Source organism: Tauraco erythrolophus, chromosome 18 (assembly GCF_009769465.1).
Source record: "Tauraco erythrolophus isolate bTauEry1 chromosome 18, bTauEry1.pri, whole genome shotgun sequence".
NCBI classification, from domain to species: Eukaryota; Metazoa; Chordata; class Aves; order Musophagiformes; family Musophagidae; genus Tauraco; species Tauraco erythrolophus.
This window is the reverse complement of record NC_141482.1, coordinates 2,026,501-2,048,305: the sequence shown is the minus strand read 5'-3', so window position 1 is coordinate 2,048,305 and position 21,805 is coordinate 2,026,501. Positions and strand designations below refer to the sequence as shown.

At 43.9% G+C, this 21,805-nt stretch overlaps 1 protein-coding gene across 1 annotated transcript in view; it reads left to right on the top strand.

Moving 5' to 3' along the window:
- MMP24 (matrix metallopeptidase 24) overlaps positions 1 to 21,805 on the top strand; it is a 46,049-nt gene that overhangs the window by 11,980 nt on the left and 12,264 nt on the right. Inside the window, exon 5 of the mRNA XM_086622843.1 lies at positions 17,844 to 18,005. Coding sequence (XP_086478969.1) covers positions 17,844 to 18,005 — 162 coding nt within the window. The remainder of the gene's footprint in view (positions 1 to 17,843; positions 18,006 to 21,805) is intronic.

The following is a 21,805-nucleotide window of genomic DNA, read 5'->3' as shown; positions in this document are numbered from 1 at the left end:
ACAGTCTGAGTATGATCATAATAAGCTGGAACATAGGAGGTTCCACTTAAACATGTGGAAGAACTTCTTCCCAGTAAGGGTAACAGAACACTGGGACAGGCTGCCCAGAGAGGTTGTGGAGTCTCCTTCTCTGGAGATGTTCAAATCCGGCCTGGACGTGTTCTTGTGTGATCTGATCCAGGTGGTCCTGCTCCGGCAGGGGGACTGGACTAGATGATCCTTTGAGGTCCCTTCCAATCCCTGACATTCTGGGATTCTGTGGTAATTCCTCCCATCAGAGGCTGGGGCTGGCTGATTTGTTAAGGAAGACTGATGATTAGGACAATTGGTTTTGTGATACTAAGCGATGAAGAGTGGCTGTGTCTTTCTAGCTTTGTCTTACTCTCTAACAGCAGTGACCACCTTCTGATCTGTTTTCAAACCTTTGCTTGAGGATAGTGGTGACTCGTAAAAAGTTTAAGTTGGAAAACCAGAATTTTACAGTAGCCTCACCAAATATCACTCCAATTTCCACAGTCTTAGCAATTTGGGAAGGACAATGTGTCTTTAAACCTTTAGGGATTCCAAATGGCATTTTGAAACGTTTTATAAGGATTAGAAATTTACTTGGAATGTACATGCGGCTTGATTTTTTTCAACTGTATGAAAACATGGTGGCATTGTTGTGGCCATGATGTCTAAGGACATATGCAGAGGTAATATCTTTCATTAGACCAAACAGCCTAGTTTGAAAACGAGAAAAGCTTTCAGGCATGCAAACCACCCTCAGGCCTGACCCAAAAGTGACAGCTTTCCTTCAGAATGGAATGCAAATTGAGAAAATCCCGCGGAGTTTTGAGTCGGTGTCTATCAGATCATCTTTGAAAGGAAACGGAGCTGGCAAGTTCAGTGTGGGAATGCTAATTTGTAGGAAAGCAGAAATGATAGGATACTTGCCTTCTCAGGGAAAGAGGAATAATGTTTCCTGGCATGTTTAAATAGATTAGACGTAGGCAGAGAAGGAGGGAGATGGATGTGGGATGTGGAGGGGGGATAGCGTGGAGAGTGTGGGAGGTTATGGTGTGGCAGAGAAGCACAGTCTTGCTATCTGGAAACGTTACGAATTTTTATTCCTAGGTTTGTGGCAGGAGGGCAGTTCATGGGTTCCCCTTGGGATCAGGGTTGGCAATCAGAGCCCGAGTGATTACCTTGAGAGCTGCTTTTGCAGCAGTCAGGTGCGTTTGTGCTTTAGCAGCCGGCTGGGCCAGTTCAGTCTCCTCTGAGTAACTGGTCTCAGCTGTGGGGTGTGAGGGTGGCTTGTGTGCTGGATGTGACTTCCCAGGTAAGGCCATGCACGAGGAGTGCTGGTCTCTGGGTTAGAAGGTCTTTACAGGAAGGTGGAAGGGAATGTTTTGACAAGTTGTACTTGTTTTTTTTATTTTCTCTCTTTCCATACAAAAAAGCTTCCTTTTGATGATAAGCTTAGCAAGGTTGGGAGGCAGCTTAAAGGCTGGCAGGGAAGGTGCTGGGGAAAATTTTCCACTGAGTAGGGGTCTTCTAACAGAGATTATCACTTTTTTTTGAGGTTTTTTTTTTATGTAGTTATTAGGATGGTGTTTGAGAGCCATGTATACAGTGAGTAGAAGATCTCTTTTTTTATAAAGCTTTTTCTTATGCAGTATCCGTGTGACTGTTTCAAAAACATGACATATTTCTCTGGTGTGCTGAGTGACTGCTATAAGTAGTGTCCTCAAAGTGCAGGTAGTTGGTATTTGAGGGGATGATGTGCACTCCGAGTGTGGAAATTGATAAAAGAGTTGGGATTTCCATTCTGGAGGATAAATGTCATTTGTTTTCAAAAAAACATGTCGCAAAGACTGGGCGGCACAGTTATTTGAAAACTTATAAGTCACCAGCGAGGATGCTGAGAATGGTGGGGTCATATTTGTCCCCTCACTTGGGGGAAGCACTGATGGTAGAAAGGGAATATCACGTGTTGAGGATGACGGGGGTAAGCCTGTAGCCAGAGCATTATAGATGTGAGTGTTAAATGCGAGGAATTAGCTTTTGCCTGTGTTCTTAGCCTTGGTATGCAAATGTGAAAACGTCCTGTCTCCTCACTGGATGATCCAGGCTTTTTTAGGAGGATTTTCCTTTCTGTTTCACTATTTCTGGTCATTGAAGCTCTCACTAGCTCCAGGTTCTCACCTCTGATGTGTTTTACTTCAAACACTGCTAGCAAGTCTTAAAGATTTTCTTCCTGGGCAGGTTTCCTGCCCTGCGATCAGTTCACTGCCTTTTTTCATTGGAAATAAGATGTTGGCAAAGGCAGTATTGTCTTTTTAACAGGAAGTATTTCTTCAAAAATGGTCTTGCTTGTCCTTATGGTATGTATTTTGGGGCAATGGGGTTGTTCAGTCTGGAAATGAAGAGGTCTCTCAAGGAAAGAATGAAAATATCCTACCAGTAGATCAGTAGCAAAGGTCTCATTCACATGGAAAAAAAGGAACTGCATGGCCATTCAGCATCAGTTTGCTGATTATCGAGGTCTTCACATAGCCATGAAATGACAATAGTATTTTTACCTCAACCTGCAAAATATCACCACGTAAAATGTTCCATTCCTGACAAGAACGCGGATTAGTTGAAGGGAAAATTTGAACAATCTGCCTCAAAGCTCTCTTAGCCTTGTAACTATCACAAAGGTAAATCTCTGGTCAGCAGAGCAGGATGCTGAAACTGGCACCATAGGTTCTCAGAACATTTGGCTGATCTATTTAGTCCGTATAGTTTTGTCACAAACCAGTACAATCTGAAGCTTTGCTTTTGTTGGTCTACGTTTGCCTTACTGTAGCAAACAGTTGCCTTACTGCCACTGTACTGTGGCACCTGAGGAGTTTCAGGAAGTCCAGGTTTGGATGCAGCTGGCAACAAACAGAGGAACTGTTTTGGAGTCTTCACTAGGAGTGCACATTACCTGAATAAAAGCAAACCACTTCATGTGAAGTCTCCTGCGGTCAGAAGAAATGAAGAATGATTTGGACATCTCTCTGTGAAAACAGCCATCTCTGATTTGTACGTGGAGAACGTGATGTATCCTGTTGATGAAAGCTTCTGTCTTGTAAAGATACCTTGTGGTAATCTGCTAGGGCTCGTTAGCAACGTTGTCACACCAGCTAGTGGATAGTTAGTTGGGATTTATGTACTCGTTATCGTTTGGCATGGTCATTGTTATACTGATTTTGCTGCTTGTGGACAGCATGACCATTACCATGTCCCTTAAAATTATTAGTATAATCATAGTAGCTATGTTGCTCTTGGTTGTATTTCTGAGACTGTGGTAATAGGGGCATGTGCACCAACACCTGTCTTCTTTCCAAGTGAATGCCAAGTTTCCTTCCCTCTGGATATTAGCTGCAGTTCCACTCATGCATACAATTCCTTTAGCCAAGTAATATTGTGCTTTCAATTCATGATTGCTGATTTACCATCTTAATTGTACTGCCTGCTCCGGCATTTCCATAAGCAAGCTGTGGCAGATGAATTTAGATAATATTATGAGGGGATGTGCAAAACCGGGTAGCAACCTAGGAACTCCTGGAGCAGTCCTTATTAGCTGGGGTCATGGGATACAGAATTCATTTGTTAAGTTTTCAGACGAGAATGTCAATAGGAGCAGCGAGAAGCATGAAGCAGAGTATTGGAATTTGGAAGGGTCAAGGCAAATCAGAGAAGTGATATGGCAAACAGGGTGCAACTGGAAAAGAGGAGGAGTGTGGTTTTACATTTAGAGATAAATCATCTACACAGCCACACAATGAGGAGCAACTGACATGGTCACAGATGCAGATATCTCTGCAGATAAACATGATGTCTTATGTTTTTCCTAGAAGGTGCTCCTCAAGAGAAGCAAAAGCAGCTCTTGGCCTTTAGCTTATCCCAGACTTGTAGCAGCAAGGGCTCCGGCTTACTAGACTTGGATGTATGGGCTCTTGGAGATAATTGAAGCCATTTTTGGAGTCATTGTCTTGTCGCAGTACGTTGTGAGTAGCTACTCGCAGGCTGAGGGGCCCCTCTTGGCTTCTCAGATGCAGCGTTTGGTCACCGAGTTACACGTCAGTGCAGGCAGTCTGGGTATCCCAATCACTTGCATTACCAGAAGCGACACCAAAGGTGACTTTGCTCTAATTTCTCCAAGCCTTGGGCTTTTTTCACTTGAAATGTGCTGTAGAAACAGCCAAGCAAACTTTAACCTGCCCATCCGAAGGCTCACAGCTGCTGCCATGTGTTGCTCACTGTAGGCAGCAAAGCCCATGCCCGAAAGTGGACTTGGCTGTTCTGGGATCTCTCTGCCTTGGCTGCCTCAGTGTCTTACCTAACTTGGCTCAAGCACAGAAGTGCTGCATGAAATCCATTATTAAAGTGGCCACATCAGTTATTTGCTCGCCTTTGTATGGGGATAATAATTGTACGTGTGTGTATCTCTAACAACAGGTTGAAAAGGAATTGTGAGTGGCTGGAAGTAGGTCTGTCAGTTTAATTATCCACATTACACCCCTCTGACAACTCAAGTGTTTGTTTAATCCGGGTGAATTACAGAAGGTAAATTTTAATCTCCAGTTTAACATTGCAAATAGTATCAATAATAATCCCAGGCAAATCTGCTTCATGGTCTTTTAAAAGTACCCGACCATTGCTGTTACGCACGTCGTCAGCACCGTACCACTACGTCTGTGGTGCCTGCCACCCACTGCAGATATTAGCTCTGTAGCTATAGGTGTATATAGGTGTTAGCTGTATTCCTCTGTTGGTACTGACAACAATGGCTGTAGCAAGCACTGCTCTTGCTGCAGGGGTAACCAGAACTGCCACTGCAGTCCCATCTGCTGCGGTCATACCTGCCGTCAGGCTTCCTGTGCAATCCAGATTTCATTCCAAAGCTTGTATGTACCAGGCCCCATACTGGTGAGGAAATGCACTGAAGCAGTAGTAGAAGACTTAAAGTGAAGCAGGGTTGATTCAGGGAAGACATTGAAAGCAAGGTGTGTGCTGAGGTATCCCTGCCCTGCCAGGGATCACCAGAATTTTTTTTTCTTTCAGTGTGCGCAGAGCTGAGCTCTAAGACTCTCCTTGACATCTGCGTGTTGTGTGGCATTGTGGGTGGCAGTGTGCCCAAGGGCAGCCACTTCAGCTTCTTCAGGAAACAACTCCAGCTGACGAGTTATTCCTGTAGCAACTCCACATCAAGTTTGATCATTTTGCAGTTCCCAGGATTCGTGTTTCAGTATTGTCTCTTCCAGGTACTCTCCCACACTGTGCAGCTTCACACCTGCATCAGGTTCTCTTTTTGAGCGTAGGATCGCCGCTGTGATTGCTCTTTAGATGTTGGCAAGAAACACTGAGCTTTGCTAACAGCAAGTAAACAAATATAGTAAACATTACGACAAAAATGTCCCCATAGGATCCCGGTGGGCTCCTCCAGAGGCTTCTTTGGAAAGCTTCTTGTTCAGGATTTCTGAAGAAAAGCCAACCAAAAAGAGTGCCAGCGTTTACCACACACTGCCAGGACTGGTACAGGAAATGAGACCTCATGGGTCGCTTTCAGTGCCAAATCAGTGCAGGAGCTTCTGCAGAAGTTCTGGAGGAGAAAGGCCTGAACCAGTTTCTGGGAAGGCTTGTGTTAGCCACAGAGGAGAGGAACTGGACAGATTTTTCTCTGTGATTCCACCACAAGGGCTAGAGTTGTTTCAGTGGGCATCTACCTGGACAACAGAGCGAGTGCTCCTGGAGCCACCATCTGCACAGTGCATATGTTCAGGAACCTGAGCAGGTTTTTCAGGACAGCCAAATACTGTCTGAGCTGACTAATGCGAATGTTCAGCAAGGATCTCGAGAAATTTTTGATTGGAGTAGCTAATTTTGGAGGAGTCTTACTGATAGCCAGTGAGCATGACAGCCTGTTGTACCTGTTGGTGGGGTCATGCATAGCTTTGAGCTGACCTTTAATCTGCTGGTTGGCATGTTCAAACTGGTGTCTTCAGTGGAGATTTACTACTTTCTATCCTGGCACTGTTAGTGTCACAAACCTTCTTGATCATTTTGACATTTGTATCCCCGTTCCTGAAGATGGAGTCCTCTCTCTCACCTCTGCCTTTGCAGTGGAATTCTGCTGCACAAACAGGCATTTAGCCAAGCTTTGAGAGAGCTGCTCTCCTGTCACAGCTTGGGCTGTTCTTTGTTAAGAAATCTGATACTCCAAATTAATTTGAGCTGGAGCCTGAATATACTCTTTTAATTCCTGCAGTGAGTACAAAGTTCTTAAAATTGCCCAGGCACCTACAGATTTTCTGCCACAGTAGTGCCTCTGCTTGGAGCCTGTCCCGTTTAGGTCACTGACCTTTGCCTTGATCCATTCGGTCCATCTTAGGTGCCTGATGGAGGATGTCCCGTGCTGCTGATACTTGTTCCCTTGACTGTCACATCTGAGTACGTGAATCTGCTCACTTGTCTTGAATACCCTAGAAGCCGTTAGAGATACAATATGGAAAGTTTCTTTTCCAAAAATTCAGTTACTGAGCAGTGTCACTATACTTTATGGACTGTGTCTAGCAAGGACAGCTTCTTCTACAGACTGTCTCAAGGAATAGGTGTCTGGCTTTCCCTGTTCAGATTCCTGGACCTTGGAGGGATGAGTGTCTTTCAAAGCCCTGAATGATTTGCCCTTGAATGAGAAACAGAATTGAAGCACCGCGCTTTGCATTCCTAGCTTCTGGAGCTTAGTTTGCAGACTCGTGCTCCAGGTCTCCGCTCAGTGTCAATTCCTACACAAGGGATTATGCACGTGCTTCGCCCCGTCACTGTCGTGTTTTTCCCAGCACCTCTTTCTCCTTCTTCCCCTTTGCACCAGGGAAAGGTTGAAGTGGCCACAGTGTGAACTAGATAAGGGAACGGATGTAGCCACGTGTTGTTTGTCTTTCTCTGCCTTTCTCCTGGTCTGGTTTGCATCAGAGCTGCCCCAGCTCTTGGGGCTAAATGAAAGAGTAGGTAGAAACGGGCAGCTGGGGTGGGTAAAAGGGCTGCTGCCCTTTTAGCTGCAAGATGTGCATCTTGGTTGTAAAACCACAGCAGAGCTATTGCGTGTCTGCATTCTGGGTAGAGTTTTATTTCTTCAAACCCATCTCTTAGTCTCTGCCTGCTGTTCTCCTTGCCTTTTTTTCTTCCTGCTCTTTGTCACTATTTTCATCCACAAAGCTTTTCTTGTTCCTTAGCTGCATGTTTTTGCAAAGCCAGTTTGGCTTTTGTCGGTAGTGCGTGGTTGAAACCAATGTTGCGAGTTTAACAAGAATGGAGGGTGTTGTTTGGGGCCCCCAGTACACGAAAGGTGTCAGCAAACTGGGAAGAGTGCAAGAGCACGGAGATGATAAGGGATTGGAGCAAGAAGAAACCGAGGAATTGGGCTTGTTCAGCCTAGTTAGGAGGATGGAGTGGGGAGGAAGCACCTAATAGCAATCACCCTACCTGAGGAGGTATTCTAGAGAGGACAGAGCCACACTCTCCTTGGAGGTGAACAGAGAGAGGAACAAAAGGTGATGGGCACAAGCTGCAACAAGGAAAACCCCATCTGGACATAGGAAAAAAAATTCATAGAATCCCAGGTTGGAAGAGATCTCAAGGATCTTCTGATACAACCTTTTTTGGCAAAAGCACAGTCTAGGCAAGATGACCCAGCACCCTGTCCAGCTGAATTTTAAAAGTGTCCGATGTTGAGGAATCCACCAGTTCCTCACTAACAGGGTGGTACAGCTCTGAGGCCCTGCTTGGAGCAGGAAGTTAAATTCTGATGACCTCCTGACTTGCCTTTCAATCTAAATTTTTCTGTCGTTCTTTAGCATTGCCAAACATACAGAATTTTAGTTCCTAGAACTTAAGAGCAAATTGCAGTTACTTCTCACAACAGCTCTGAGCTGTAACAAGGGATTCAGCTCATAAAATTCTCTTTTCTATCACCAAATTCCCTTCTAACAACAAGAATCTTCTGAGATTGCTCGTGAAGGAGGACTAGTGATGCTCACAGGTGCATGAAAAGGTAGTTGGCAGTATTTTTGCCAGATGTTCGATGCTTTTGAAGTACCACCTCTTAGTGATACTTTTTTTTTAAATGCAAGGATGTACAAGGTTTCTGAAAACATTCACCAGATTAATCGTATAAACATTGAATGTATGTGAGGTTACATTATACAACAGACCCTGTAGTATTAAATGGTTTGTGTAAGAGCCTTTGGCTTTTTGTTCTACCTGATCAAGTAGTTCTTTTATAAAAAGCCATCCAAGTGTTTCCAGTCACTTTGGAAACATTGCTGACTAAGCATTCTTTATCTGATTTGATTTGTTTGATCACAATTGTGGTATTTTAAGTGGAGGGTGGGGACTAAGGAATGAGGAGTATCCAGTTGCTTTTTTTTTTTTTCCTTGGAGATTTGTGTTGGTATCCACTTTTCTAGGTTGACTCTTTACTTGCAACCCCCTTACCTGACTTGTACAGGTTCATTGCATGCTTGCTGAAAAAGAAAATACAGCTTCCCTTAACCCCTGGATCTTCACTCACCATATTGCCAGAACTTGGTAGTCTTTTATTCTCTATTAACTCCTGTTTCCTCTGCGTTTCGCCTTACTTTCTGTCTCATTTTACCATTTTTTTATGTTCATTTTCCATGGAAATGCTGAGGCCAGCAAAGACAATCTGCAAAGCATCAATATAATGAGCAAGTTGACAGAGAGTGCGTGTACTCACAACACAGTACACATGTAATCTTTGTGCTATTTGGGTGTTAAATATGTTTTTAATTTTCTTTCTCCGATTTCTCAGGTACAGAACATCTCAGCATCTAAAGAGTTGTGTTGTAACAAATGGCATTTTGAATCCATCATTGTTTTTCAGGCTTCTGGCACTCTATTGTTGAAAATGAACATCAGTATTTTTCAGAGTGAAAATCAGAGCTGCTTTGAAGTTACTCACGTGTCCTTTAACACAGAAGACTTGTTATCTGAAAGACTTTCGTATAGATGTTGGAAGTGGGGCATAAATTGTATTAAAATTTCAATTTATTCTATCAGGCCTTCTTATGATACTTCACTCCACCAGATCGTGCTGTTGCTCAGCGCTTTTGTTCATTGAAGAAGACCAGTTCAGTATTTAGTCTGTAGAACATACCTACTTAACATTGGTTTGTAGCATTGTAACTGCTTAGGGAGACTTGTTCCCATAAGCCAGAGTCCTCTAAAATCATATGCAAACGTGGAACCACGTTAGACCAAGCGTATAGACATGGGGTCTCAAGACAGCCAGCCACAGTTAAAAGAAATCAAATCAGGCGGCTTAAATCAGAAACAGTTTGAGATCTCTGTCATGTCAATCCATATGTAGGAAGCCATAAATAGAGAACTTGGAAATTGAAGTTTTTTACAAAAGTAAAGTGAAGAGAGAAAGCCCACCAGCACACCTGGAAGACTTCTGTCTTCAGATTCTTCTTCTTCTTCACTGCCGGACAGCATCTCCGTAAGTAGTGCTTTCTTTTGTCGTACGTGCTGTCGTTACAGAGATACAGAAGTGGCATGGCAGCAGGGCTGTGCTACTGCTGTCTGGATTTTAAAGCTTGGCAGTACTGACAGTGCTGGTTAGTGATTACAGCTGAAATTCATTAATAAGGATCACCTGCAAGTTCCACTTTCCAAACAATGTCTTTGTAAATACACCTGATGTTTCACAGTGTTCTGTAAAGAAAATTATTACCTGTAGCTTTTGTCAATAAGTGTTTAATATACAGAGTATAAATACAGTTATGAAGGTATTTGGAATCTTATTGGTTTCTGTATAATCAAAGTAAAATATTTTACTTTTTTCCACAGATAACAAGGTACTCTGAGATGCGTAGGAAGGAGCCAGTAGGGATCAAAGTGATGTGTCATTCCCTTAAAAAGGAAGAAGAAAAACAACTGTAAAAAAGGCAGGTCATGAGAACCAAGGTGAGCCAAAAAGTGTCTTTTTGCTGCCTTCCTTTGTAAAGCAGAAACAGATGATGCGAACTAAGCCAAAACACAGCAGCATCTCTAATAAACTTGCTATATTGCACTTGGTGAAGAGGAGAAGAGTAGAATAACAGGTGTTCAGGAAGAGAAAAAATGAAAAATAGATGAATTCTTGAAAGGAGTTTGCTGTTCATTGCAGTCAGAGGTGGATTGCAGAATCAGCAGTGAAATGACACCTAATACTCTAAATTTTGACATCATAACCAAGTGGTAAACTTGGGACTTGTTTAAACTACTTTTTTTTCTCTCCTGTTTCTGAAGAAGAGCATGAGACTTGAAGAGAGTTTAATTAGTATTGCCTTCTCTACCCAAATCCACTCAGAATACCACTGTGAAGGGGGAATGTCTCTCACATCCCAATCCTCTTACTTCTCAGTCCTACTCAGTCTTTACAGCCCCATCAGGAACCTTCGATATCAGGAGGAGGACAAAGACAGTAAATTGTCTCCTGTCCGAGGTAGAAAACTCCCTCTTTGTGGGAAAGAGCTACTCTCATGGCTTCCAGAACAGCAATTGCTCTGTTGCCAGCAGCAGGAGTTAAATATAATTTCAAACTAGCTGGCAAAAAAGAATCCCAAATAGTGCAAACTCATTCGTATCCACATTGCCTATGCCAGGACCTGTTTGGAACACACTGGACCAGCCTTCCAACAGTTTCAAAATCCTTTTTGTTTTTTTTTTTTTTTTAAATTTGTAGTTACCTTTTGGTTGTTCCACAGCTGGATCAAGTACTAAATTCTGTCTGTAGACCCTGGTGTATTTAAAAACTTTTGAAAAATAAAACCACCAGCATGGCTTCTTTTCAAGACTGATGGAATGAAAGTCGTATCTATGTTTTCCATGTTTTTGTGAGTGTTTTTCTTTTCTTTACCATCTGTTCTACTAAATAAGGGAATGATATGCTAATACAGGCAAATATGAGTTTTCATTTTGGGATTGGTAATTCTTTGGTATTGAATTGCTTATTGAATTACAACTTACACTCGTGAAAGATATGGGGAAATTTTTCAGCAGAACACTTATTTCATTGAATGTCAGGCTGCGGAGGCAGCTGGAGCAATTATGGCTTCCCCTCTCTCTGGCAGCACACCCTTGCATGCACATCGATCAGTCAGCTTTGGTTTCACCATTCCAGAATGGAATGGAATTCCTGTGAATTTCTATAGGAGATTGCCCTCATAGTGCCATCTGCACCATGTCAGATAAAGCACAGCTTGCAGCATTCATCAGGTCTGTAGCACAGCTCACAGGCCGGGTCTGTACTGTGCCTTTTGAAGGGGACAGTGAGGCAAACTGCCCACCTTTCATGGTGATTGGTACCATCATGTGGTTCTTTGTCCTTCTGCACTCACTTGATCTCCTGGAGGTCAGTTTGTTAACATGGCTGTGGTACAATTTCTTCTAAGACTGCTTGTCGCTCATTCTTCTTTCTCCAGCGAAGGTATTTAAGATACTCTTAAAAGAGTTTTCATGAAGTCCTTAAGATGCATCATATTCTTTGCTACATTTATGATGATAATAGCTGATGAACAAAATAAAACTGTGTTTCTTTTTAACATGTGTTTTCTTCCTTTCTAGATAGAAAAGCTGTTTTCCACATCTCACTTGATGCAAACAAAGGGAAGAGCAGTATCTCCACTTCTTCAGGGTTTTTGCAGAAGATTGGAAAGTGTTTATTGAGCAGAGCATGTTGTGGAGGTGAATGGAGGAGTACAGACAAATCACGTGTTCTTCTGTTTGATGGTTCAGAAGTACCAGGTCTGAAGATGCAAGAACCAAGGCATAGCTTAGAGTAGCCCTAAAGCTTCTTTAAGTTGTGCTTGGAAAACAGTTGTCTCTACATGGCTGTTGGAGTGGAAGGGATCATTTTAGTGTATTTAAAGCATGTTCAGTTCACATCATCTTTTCTGTAATTACCCTGGGCATGCTATGTCACAACCAATGATCTGACTTCTTCAGTATCAGTCTTACTTTAATAAAATTTCAAAATTTAACCTTCATATGTCTTTTTAATTATGTCTGAGCACACTGCAATACGTAGATGTGTTAGCATGATGATACAGTTCATAAAGTATAAAACTAATATGACAAAGATCAGAGATTCACAGTTGCTTTTCTATTATTAGTCAGATATACTGTGTTATTTGTACTTCTGTTGTCTTAGAAGCTCTATCCTGGATTTATACTCCACTGTGCTAGGTGCTCTACAGAGCCTACCTACACTCATTACAGCCATCGTGCTCAGGGATAAATACTGATAGTAATATTACAACATTGCCATAGTAGTATCCCTGTGACCTATTACTGTAAACTGTTACACATTTAAATGAGTGTTTTTGCTGACCTACAGCAATTGGATGCCCTACTATGCAATGAGTTACTTAGCCAAAGAAAGAAAAGCTTTTGATGCGGATTTTCGTAGTTGAAATGAATGAAGCTGTGCAAGAAGGCATGTGCTAGCAGTTTCACAAAGAAAATCCTTCCTCAAGATGTCTGTTACCTCATTTAACAGGCGTTTTTCCAGCTGAATATGAAACTCAGAGAAGCATGAGTGAATGGAGTGTATGACTAGAAGGAAGATGACACATAAATCAGTTTCTGCCTGTGACTGTAGTGTTCTCTGTTGTTGCAATAAACCCATGTGTTCCTTATCTCAGCAGGGAGAGGTGGTGTATTATAAATGATTTGAGAGCGCTTCGCCAAAGAGCTGGCTTTGAGCTGTGATTATGTTGCAATTTATCTTGTTAGCTCAACTGGGAATACATCAGCTACCAGGAGGTTTGTTCTGAACTGAAGTTTAGATTCCTTTTAATCAAGAAAATTCAACTAAGATATGTTTCAGGTTGTGTGTATTCTGTGTCTGGGGTGTGCGTAGAGCTGTTAAGCTGAAGGTGAGATAAGGGCTGTATTCACCTGGTTGGGCATTGTGATAACAGGCGATGCTTTTGTATTGTTATAGGTGTGTCCTCAGTTCCGACTTTCTCTGGTGGTAACGTAGTTTTGGTAAGGAAAACACATCAGCAACTTCAGTGCTAAATTAACGGTGTTTCTTTATGTTTTAGCGTAGCAGGTCAAACTATTTCACTCAATGAACCAACTTACAAAACTACCCCCAGTTTTACAGGGTCATCCTCTCTCTGATGCTTACTGGTGGATGCCTCCTGAGAATTGGGAAGGAGAAAGCTCAGGCAGGTCTCTGACCAGACGTGTTTATTCTGTGCAGGTAGTTTGGATTTCTCTTGGGACCTTTCCCTGTAAACAGAAAGCAAGGGTAGTCAGTTCCTTCTTCCCCCTACTGTCTTACCCGGGTGGCCGGTATACACTGAATACAAGTTTTACTTGGTCTTGGGGGAAGGGATTGAGCAGGAAATTAAGGAGCTTTATCTGAATGCCTGAACTCGTTTCTGTGTGAGTAGCAAAGTATCAAGCTAGGCTATCAGTTCTGCCTTCTGAATCATTCTCCAAAAAGATGGACATTATTAAGAGTGCTGTTTGGACAAGAACTGGGGAGAACATGAAGGTCAGAGACCTTACTGCATGTTCAAGAACTAACAGAAACTATCTGAGAGGTACAGGCTCCTTTGAAGGCTCCTGCGGATCAGCTGAGCAGACAGTTTCCAGATGGCAGCCAAACAGCAGTGGGCAACTACACAACGAGCCATCACAGCTCCAAGCTAAGGGAGGAGATAAGTACACGGTCAGACAGTAGTTTTATACCTTGATGTTTTCTTTTCAGAGGAAATCCTGGCCCACCCTTTGAAAAGAAAATGAACAATGTGTTCTCTTCCATGCTATGAAACTCCCTACCATTTACAAAAATAAAATTCTTGCTTAATAGTGTTACTAATGTAAACTGATCCCTTGGGAAATAGAATGATGGATCTAAAGCTGGGTTTTCAAGCACTCTGCGCTTACAAAATGGTCTTAGACTTTTTTCCTTCTGTCTTCTCTTCCCACAAAATGCATGCTGTCCACTTGCCCTCTGAGAATCACTTCACTGCTTTCAGACTTGGGATCCTCTTATAGAATGCAGCAGGTGGAGAAGGCAGATGACGTGGGTGTACTGGAAGGAAGAGAACTATGTCTGGGAGGAGGCTAGAACAAAAAGAAGGACGAGAAGATAAAACAGTGGTGAGAAATCTTTAGCCAGGGCAGGGAGAGGAAGGAGAGTGAGCTATGTCTGCTAGGGCCATTCAGCTGCCTTTCAGCAAAGGCTTTGAGATGAGAAGCAACCACAGCATTGAGAGTCAGAGTATTTGTTGAGAAGCAAGAGGAGCTTCCTGTCCTACTTTCTGTGGAAGTAATTTCGTTTTCTAGAAATTCTCTTTAGCTCTACTTTGTCTGCTCCAGCCATCACCTCCCAGCACATCGCTACTCCAGTTTCAGTGGCCTCCTAGCAATGTATCATCCCTTAGGAAGCTGACCTTTCCACTCCAGTGTTGGCTTGTCCTCTGTGGCTGTGCTGGAACTGGGAAGATTAATTTCGTAGTGAGTCCTTTACCTCTAGGTGCAGGGAAGGAGAGCTCCCCAGCCAAAATTTTCCATGCTCTGTGACATCCTCACACACCGCTGTCCGTAAGAATGGTGTTTTAAAACTGGACAGCAGCAGCTCTTTTCCACGTTTGTCTGTGTTTTCAAGTATAGGTATTTCATAACTTTGAATAGATGCATTTCTGTTCAGTAGTGGAAGAGCTGGTCGACTGACCACCATGGTTGTTGACATACTTCCTCAGGTATGAGCCTTCATCTTTCTGGGCTTGCTGATCATCTCAGAACTCTTCCTAGTTGTCTCACTGGTGATTAAGGAACCGACAAAGACAGGTGATGTGCTGGACCTGATATTTAAAAAGGAAGAATTGGTGGGTAGTGTGAGATCAATAGTATCTTTGACTGCAGTAGCCTTGAGATAGTGGAGTTCAGGGTATGTGTCAGAGGGGTTGATACTGAGGTCAATACTGTTTAATGTCTTCATGAATGACCTCAAGGATGGAGCAGAGTTCCCCCTCAGCAAGTTCAAAGATGATACAAAATTTGGAGGAGTGGTTGGTATACTGAATAGTGATGCTGTTATTCAGAGAGACCTCGAGAGGCTGGAGAAATGGGCTGACAGGAACCTAGTGAAGTTGAGCAAAGAGAAATGCAAAGCCCTGCACCCGGGCTTTGTTGGTGGCAGACAGACTGGAAAGCAGCTTTGCAGAGAAGGACATGGGGGTCCTGGTTGACACCAAGTTGAACGTGAGTCAGCAGCGTGCCCCTGCAGCACAGAAGGCCAGCAGCATCCAGGGCTGTGTTAGGAAGAGCATTGCCAGCAGGTCAAGGGAAATGATCCTTCTTTTCTACTCGGCACATCTGGAGTGCTGTGTACGGGGCTTCCCAAGACAAGAAACTTGAAATTCAAAACCTGACTGGACACAGTCCTGGGCTAGTTGCTTTACTTGACTTTGCTTGAACTAGAGGGTCGGACTAGACAGTCTCCAGAGGTGCCTTCCAACATCAACCATTCTGTGAGTCTGTGTGATTCTGTTTTCCAACTGTAGGGTGGGCTGGCATTTGTTTTGGGCACAAACAAGTGACTGAAGGCTGTTTAATTTAAATATAATGCCTGATCTTATGCTCCTGATAAAGGTTTAGCACCTAGAGGCAAGTAACTTACATGGATTAATATGTAGGCTTCATACATAGAGATGTGTTCTAGACATGCTGTCAGTGCAAGGACTCTTTGGATGCTTCAGCAAGGAGGAAAATGCCACCAAATTGATGAGGGAAAAAGCCTCCAAACAGCCCGTGAGCTCGTGGTAAAAGTTACACTACACAGACCTTGTACTGTACTTTCGTGAGACTCACCATGGGTTTCCATGTGCGAGTAGCTGTGGTGGCAAGGAAAATTATCCTTCCGTGAGCATTTAAGTGATACAGGAGAGTAAGTCCATTTAATTTTCAACAGGACTCGGAGTCTTTGAATCCCTTTGGAAAACTGGGTGCATCTTCTAAGTTTGAGTGGTTTTGATCACCCGTGAAGAGTGATCAGACCTGCGAACTTTACCGTGAAATTACTTAATGCATTTTATACTACATTGTTGGACATTTTATTGACTTGTTCTGCACACACCAGAATTTTCGGCAACAGATGAGAAAAAATTATACAGTAAGTCCCCATTTGGATTTCTGAAACATAGAAATTCTGGAATTTTAAATATGTGGCTAAATTTTAGCCCACATATGATTTTGGACATATGTATTTGAACATTTATTTGAAATGCATTTGTATATTTTAACATGTCTTGCATATTCAGGTGCTTACACCCTGCGACTCAAACGTTTAGACAATTTAACCCTTTTGGTGTGGTACGTGTGACCAGTTGAGCGCTGTTTGTTACTGGCTTTAGGTGTCTTGAGGTGCTGGCAAAGCACCCTGCTGTGAAGACTTGCAGACCCCTGAACCTATGTTGTCACTTTTTGTGGGCAGCAGTGAAGGGATAAGTATTTAAAAGTGGAGATAGTTCTACATGAATCACTGTTGCAGCTGCTGTCCCAAGGAGAGCTCAGCCACGTACGCAAAACTGAACTTTGTTATCTCTAAGATGGGCGCAGGTTGGAGATGGGGGAATGGAGATGTGCTGTTTGGAGATGCTACAGAGCAGGCACTGAGCTGCCTCTGCCAACTGTTCTCTCCTGTATCTGATTGCCAGGGCTCTTGGTTTGTGCCTTGCCAAAAAAGCAGAGGAGCTCGATTCAGGCAGAATTGAGGGCTCAGGTTTTTTATTGGCGTGGGGAGACTCTTACATCTATCCTGTTGGCTGTGTCTTCATCCCTCACACAGCATTGCCTGTGTCACCTCTCATGTCAAGGTGCCCTCACGGAGTAGGACATCCAGGGACCACACTAGATCAAGGAGATGAGGGTCCCAGATCCAAGGGACTGAAGAGGAGTGTATGCCTGTAACATAGAGCTGAAGGTACTTCGCCTCCTGCCAGCTTCTGGACCAGGCAGGGTTCCTCAGCCCTTTCTCTTCCTGTCAGGAGCATGTCCCTTCTTTCCTCATTCCTCCTTCTCTCTCCTGCCATTGGGATCCAACCCAACCTTTCCTTGTGTGGCTCTGCAGGATGGTGCTACCTGTGCTCACCTCCTCCCGCAGACATGGCAGTGCCAGGAGTCCAGCAGAGTAAAGGCACGTTGAGGAGCCTGTGCTAGAGGAGATGGGGTTGTCCCAGGTACTATACGTGCTATGCTGGGTGTTAGCCCCGGTCTTCTCTGCCCTGCCAGGTGCCTTACAGATCTCCCCTAGGATTTGGTGGTCCAGGTCAGTTCAGAGCATGGCACCAAAGGACCCTGAAGAGGGAGGGACAAAGCTCCCTTCCCACCATGTACCCTTGGTGATTAGCAGCCTGTCAGTGCTCTCACCTCTCCTGGCAGCTCTCAGATAAGGAGACAGTGGTATCAGAGCAGCCTATTTTGTTGGCCATTTTCTGTAAACTCTCTACAAAAGAGTCTACAGTCAGTATCCTTTCACTCCAGGCAGCTGCCTGTCTACCTGTTCCAAGGGTGCTCGTGGTCATGGGTGGTCATGGGCCAGAGCCCTCCTGCCCATTCTGTGGTGATGACTGTAAAAGCTGCACAGACTCTCGGACCGAAACCATCTCCAGGAGCTGACCCTGGCACTGTGACCTGCGGTGCAATAGGATAGCAAAGCGTTTGCTTCTTGCTTTATGAGTAAGGGGGGCTTGGGATCACGTTGGGCCGTGGCTGCGTACTAACCCGTCTGTGCCTTCCTTCCGCAGGGAACGACCTCTTTCTGGTGGCAGTCCATGAGCTGGGACATGCGCTGGGTCTGGAACACTCCAATGATCCCAGTGCTATCATGGCTCCTTTCTACCAGTACATGGAAACACACAACTTCAAACTGCCCCAGGATGACCTCCAAGGAATTCAGAAAATCTATGGTGAGCAACGCTGTCCACTCATCTGTCTACACTGAGCTCCAGTCTAGTTTTTACAGCCCCAGACAGGCAGCCCCCAAAGTGCTGGCAGCTGGTGGGCTGGGTTTCCTGCCGTAGCTGAATGGGGAACCGTTTAAAGCCCTCGATCCACAGCCAAAGATCAGACGACTGCCCCAGTGGCAATATCTTTGGACAAGTCAGGATAACCAAACCTCTGTCATCTCACTGCTGCTCCATCCCTCGCTGTGTCCCCAATATCAAGGAGCACTAGAAAGGGAAAACCAGGCAATTGCTCTACCCAAGGTTTGTCCGTTAGGAACAGCCAGTGCAAATAGAGGGGAAGAGTGCCAAGAACATGGAACATCAAGGAAAGGTAAAAAGTATTTATGCGCTCATTTTTTTTTCTCCATAGGTAGAAGGTAGGGGAAAAAAAAAGGTTGGATTTGCTTAGGGAACGTTTTCTTTTAGTCTCCAGCTGAACATTGTTGTACGACGTGTGCCACAGAGATATGGATTTAAGGAAAAGAGAGAGAAAAGGAGGCAGAGGGATTATGGGAGTAAACGAAGGGGCTGGAGATGATGTGGTACTATGTGAGGGGATCGTGGATACCAGAGGGTGAAGACAGGGACTTTCAGAGAATTGCTGGCTGAAGGAGACTCTAGGAGCAGAGGGAAATGCAGGTTTTAGGAGCCACAGTCAAGGGGAGGCTGAGCTAAAAGATGCTAATGGATACAGTCTGGGCAGCCCATGGAAAACAGATTTTCTGAAACATCCCTGATTTCATTTTTTGAGGAAAGTACAAATTGGACAGAGAAGTCACTTGATAAATGTACATAGAGCAACTATGCTATGTAGCTACGCGACACTTGCAGCTGCTTGACATCTGGAGTCAGCGTTAGCTCCCAGTAGCAGTAGAGCAGATATTACATGAATTAGACCTGGGAAAAAACCTTGTAAGATGGTTGTCAGTGGGAAATTGATGTTGCTAAGGGATTGCTGCCCAGATCGGTGACAGACCTGACACGAGTCAATATTTGCATCAGTGATCTGCCAGTGAATTTTAAATTGCTGCTAATAGAATTTGTGCCAAGACCTGTGAGACTCTGAAGCAGCACGGCAAGACTTTAGAGGTCTAAACTGTATGTCGTTTGAGCCTGATTTTTTTTTTTTCCTCTTTTTCTTTTTTTTTTCCTCTTTTTCTTTTTTTTTTTTGACTGGAATGAGATTCATTTATTCAAATGTAGATGCCTAAAGAAGAGAAATCTCTTTCTGGGCTAGTTTCCCTGACTCCTGTCTTGGCAATGGGAAAAGACAGGCGTTTGTAAAGTGCAGTTCATCCTCCCTGTAAGGCAGAATTCCAAGTAAGGTCCAACATTTAAAATTAGATGGCTTGAAGTACACCCAGGGGGAACTGACTCTTCCCGTTAGCGCAGCTGAGGTTTTCTCTTTATTGTTCATTACCAGGATGGAGTTGCATGGCAGTTGTCCTATGGTGCTATTTAATTATGCATACTTCCACATTGTGTATATTCAAACACTCAGGATAGCAGAGACTTTGGATGGTTTTAGAATGAAGTGCTGGGTTATAAGTATTAAACTTTCATTGAATAACATACCTAAGTTTTCAGTTTTAAAAGCTGCTGAAATGTAATTACACTATTTCTGTTTTGAAATGTTGATTTAGTTCCTGTGAACTTTGACGGATCAGAAATAATCTTATCACCGACAGTGAAAGTGCAATCAAGAAAAAATTACTGGTTTCTCTGTTTTCAGATACCTTTTTGGAAAGGGAGCAGATAAGGAACTGACATCCATGTTTCTTCACATTTGTGGTTCAAGCCAGTATCAGCTGTGGCAGAGCTGGGGACCAGCGCTCCCCAGCACAGCTCGGGCAGGGTCCCAGTGCCCAGGGCTGAGCTGGAATGGGGCTGCTGGGCCTGTGGGTTGGGGTGGAGGTACTGGCTGATACTGGTCAGGGCTGCTAAGACCTGTTGGTGTCCTCAGGGCCCTGACGATTTGTGAGAGCGCCGCAGGGCGTCTCGTGCACAGCTATGGCAGAGCAGAGAGCTCAGAGCTGCGCTGCCCACGGCTTGGCAGCAGCACCACTGCGCTGCCACTCACATGGTGACGTTACACTGGAGCCACGTACTGTGTTCAGAGTCTCTCTATGCAATATAATACGCTGAAAATTTTCACTTGGCTTGAAAAAAGCGGTATGAATGAATTACTACCTGGTGCAGGTGGTAATTAGGAATTAGTTTGTTGGCTATCGTGGAGTCACACGAGGCTCTCCTCTGGGGCCTTTGAACTGGAGTGGTTGGAGATGATGGTTGTAGAGGGAACTAGTCCTTCAGGAGAAGAAGGAGCAGCTTCTGCAGTAGGAGCTTTGATTCTCCAGGCAGATTTCGGCCCTTAGCACAGAGTTACAGTCCAAAAACTAAAGTTTAGTTTCAAACTATAGGTTTTACTCTTGTGGCTCACAGAGGAAAGATGGAAAACGCAGGTTATGTTTCTCCTTGGAACTGGAGATAGGAGAACAGATCCTTTCATCTGAGCTTCTTACAACTGAGAAGGGATTGCTGAAATATCCTTCTTGCAGCTTTGGCAGGAACATTCAACTAATCTGTTTTATTTCCACAGTGCCAGTCTGCTTTGTGGTGTCTTGAGAATGCCCAAAGCCCGTCTATCAGAGCACCTATCCAAAAATCAAACCCTCCTGCTTTCTTGCTGCTTTGATGTTCTCTACAGTGTAGCAGGATGTGCTCAATACGTATTATTTAGGAACCCACTATGCAAAATAAGTCATAGAGCCAAAGCCACTGTCTTGCCTGTAGCATCCTTTTAAAACAATTAATTCAATTAAAACTTCCAATTTTTCATTCCACTGAAGTTGCTAGAACAAAGAACAGAGGCTCTACTAAATCTTAAGTCCATTTTGTCTCCTTCTTTTGAGAATGATGCGTTTGGAATGTATTTTTATGTTGTATCTGTGTTTATCCATTAGAAAAGAAATATGTCTAAATCTATCATATAATGATTTGTTGAATTATTAAGTTATTTTCTGCTGGATTTATTTCAAAACTCACCTAAAGACACAGTAGGTGATGTGAACTCATGCTGATTAGCATAAGGTCAGTGTTTAACAAATTATTCCCACCTATGAGCTAATGATGAAAAGGCCAGCAGCTCACCACGTGTGACAGAGTAGACTGTAAGACAGATCAGCAGTATTTCCATCTTCTGATAGGTGCTTCTTGTAGCATGTTCCTTGCCAAAATGAGGGAAATACCATGACTGTTCTTTACGTGTCTTTTTCAGACATGCCCAGGGAGGAATGAAACTGGAAGTAATACCATTACGTAGGTCATCTGGATGTCCTGTTTAGTTGAGTGCCTGTTTTAATTTTGCTAGTGTCGAAGTCAGGGCTGCATGCAGCTACAGTGCAGGTGGGGAGAGGAGACATACTCAGCCGTGGCCTTGTCACACCGCCTGAACTGATCATCCTTCAGCACTGGTTCTCCTGCTCTTCGCGTCCTGCTCTAAGTACCCTTTTGCAGTAGGCTGTGAAGCAGCCTCTGATGTTTGGAGTGTCAACCTCACACATCTTTTCTGCAACTCAAGAGAAGAGCTCTCAGTCAGTGTACATGCTGCATCCCGTGAGGGCTGAGGTCCAGGGTGGTCATGAAACCACACCAGTCCCTGGCCAAGGAGCTAAACACCAGCTCTGACATCCAGAAAGAGGGGATCAGCAGGGCACAGTGTCCATGAGCAAATAGCACCTTCTGCCTGCCTCATCGCTCCT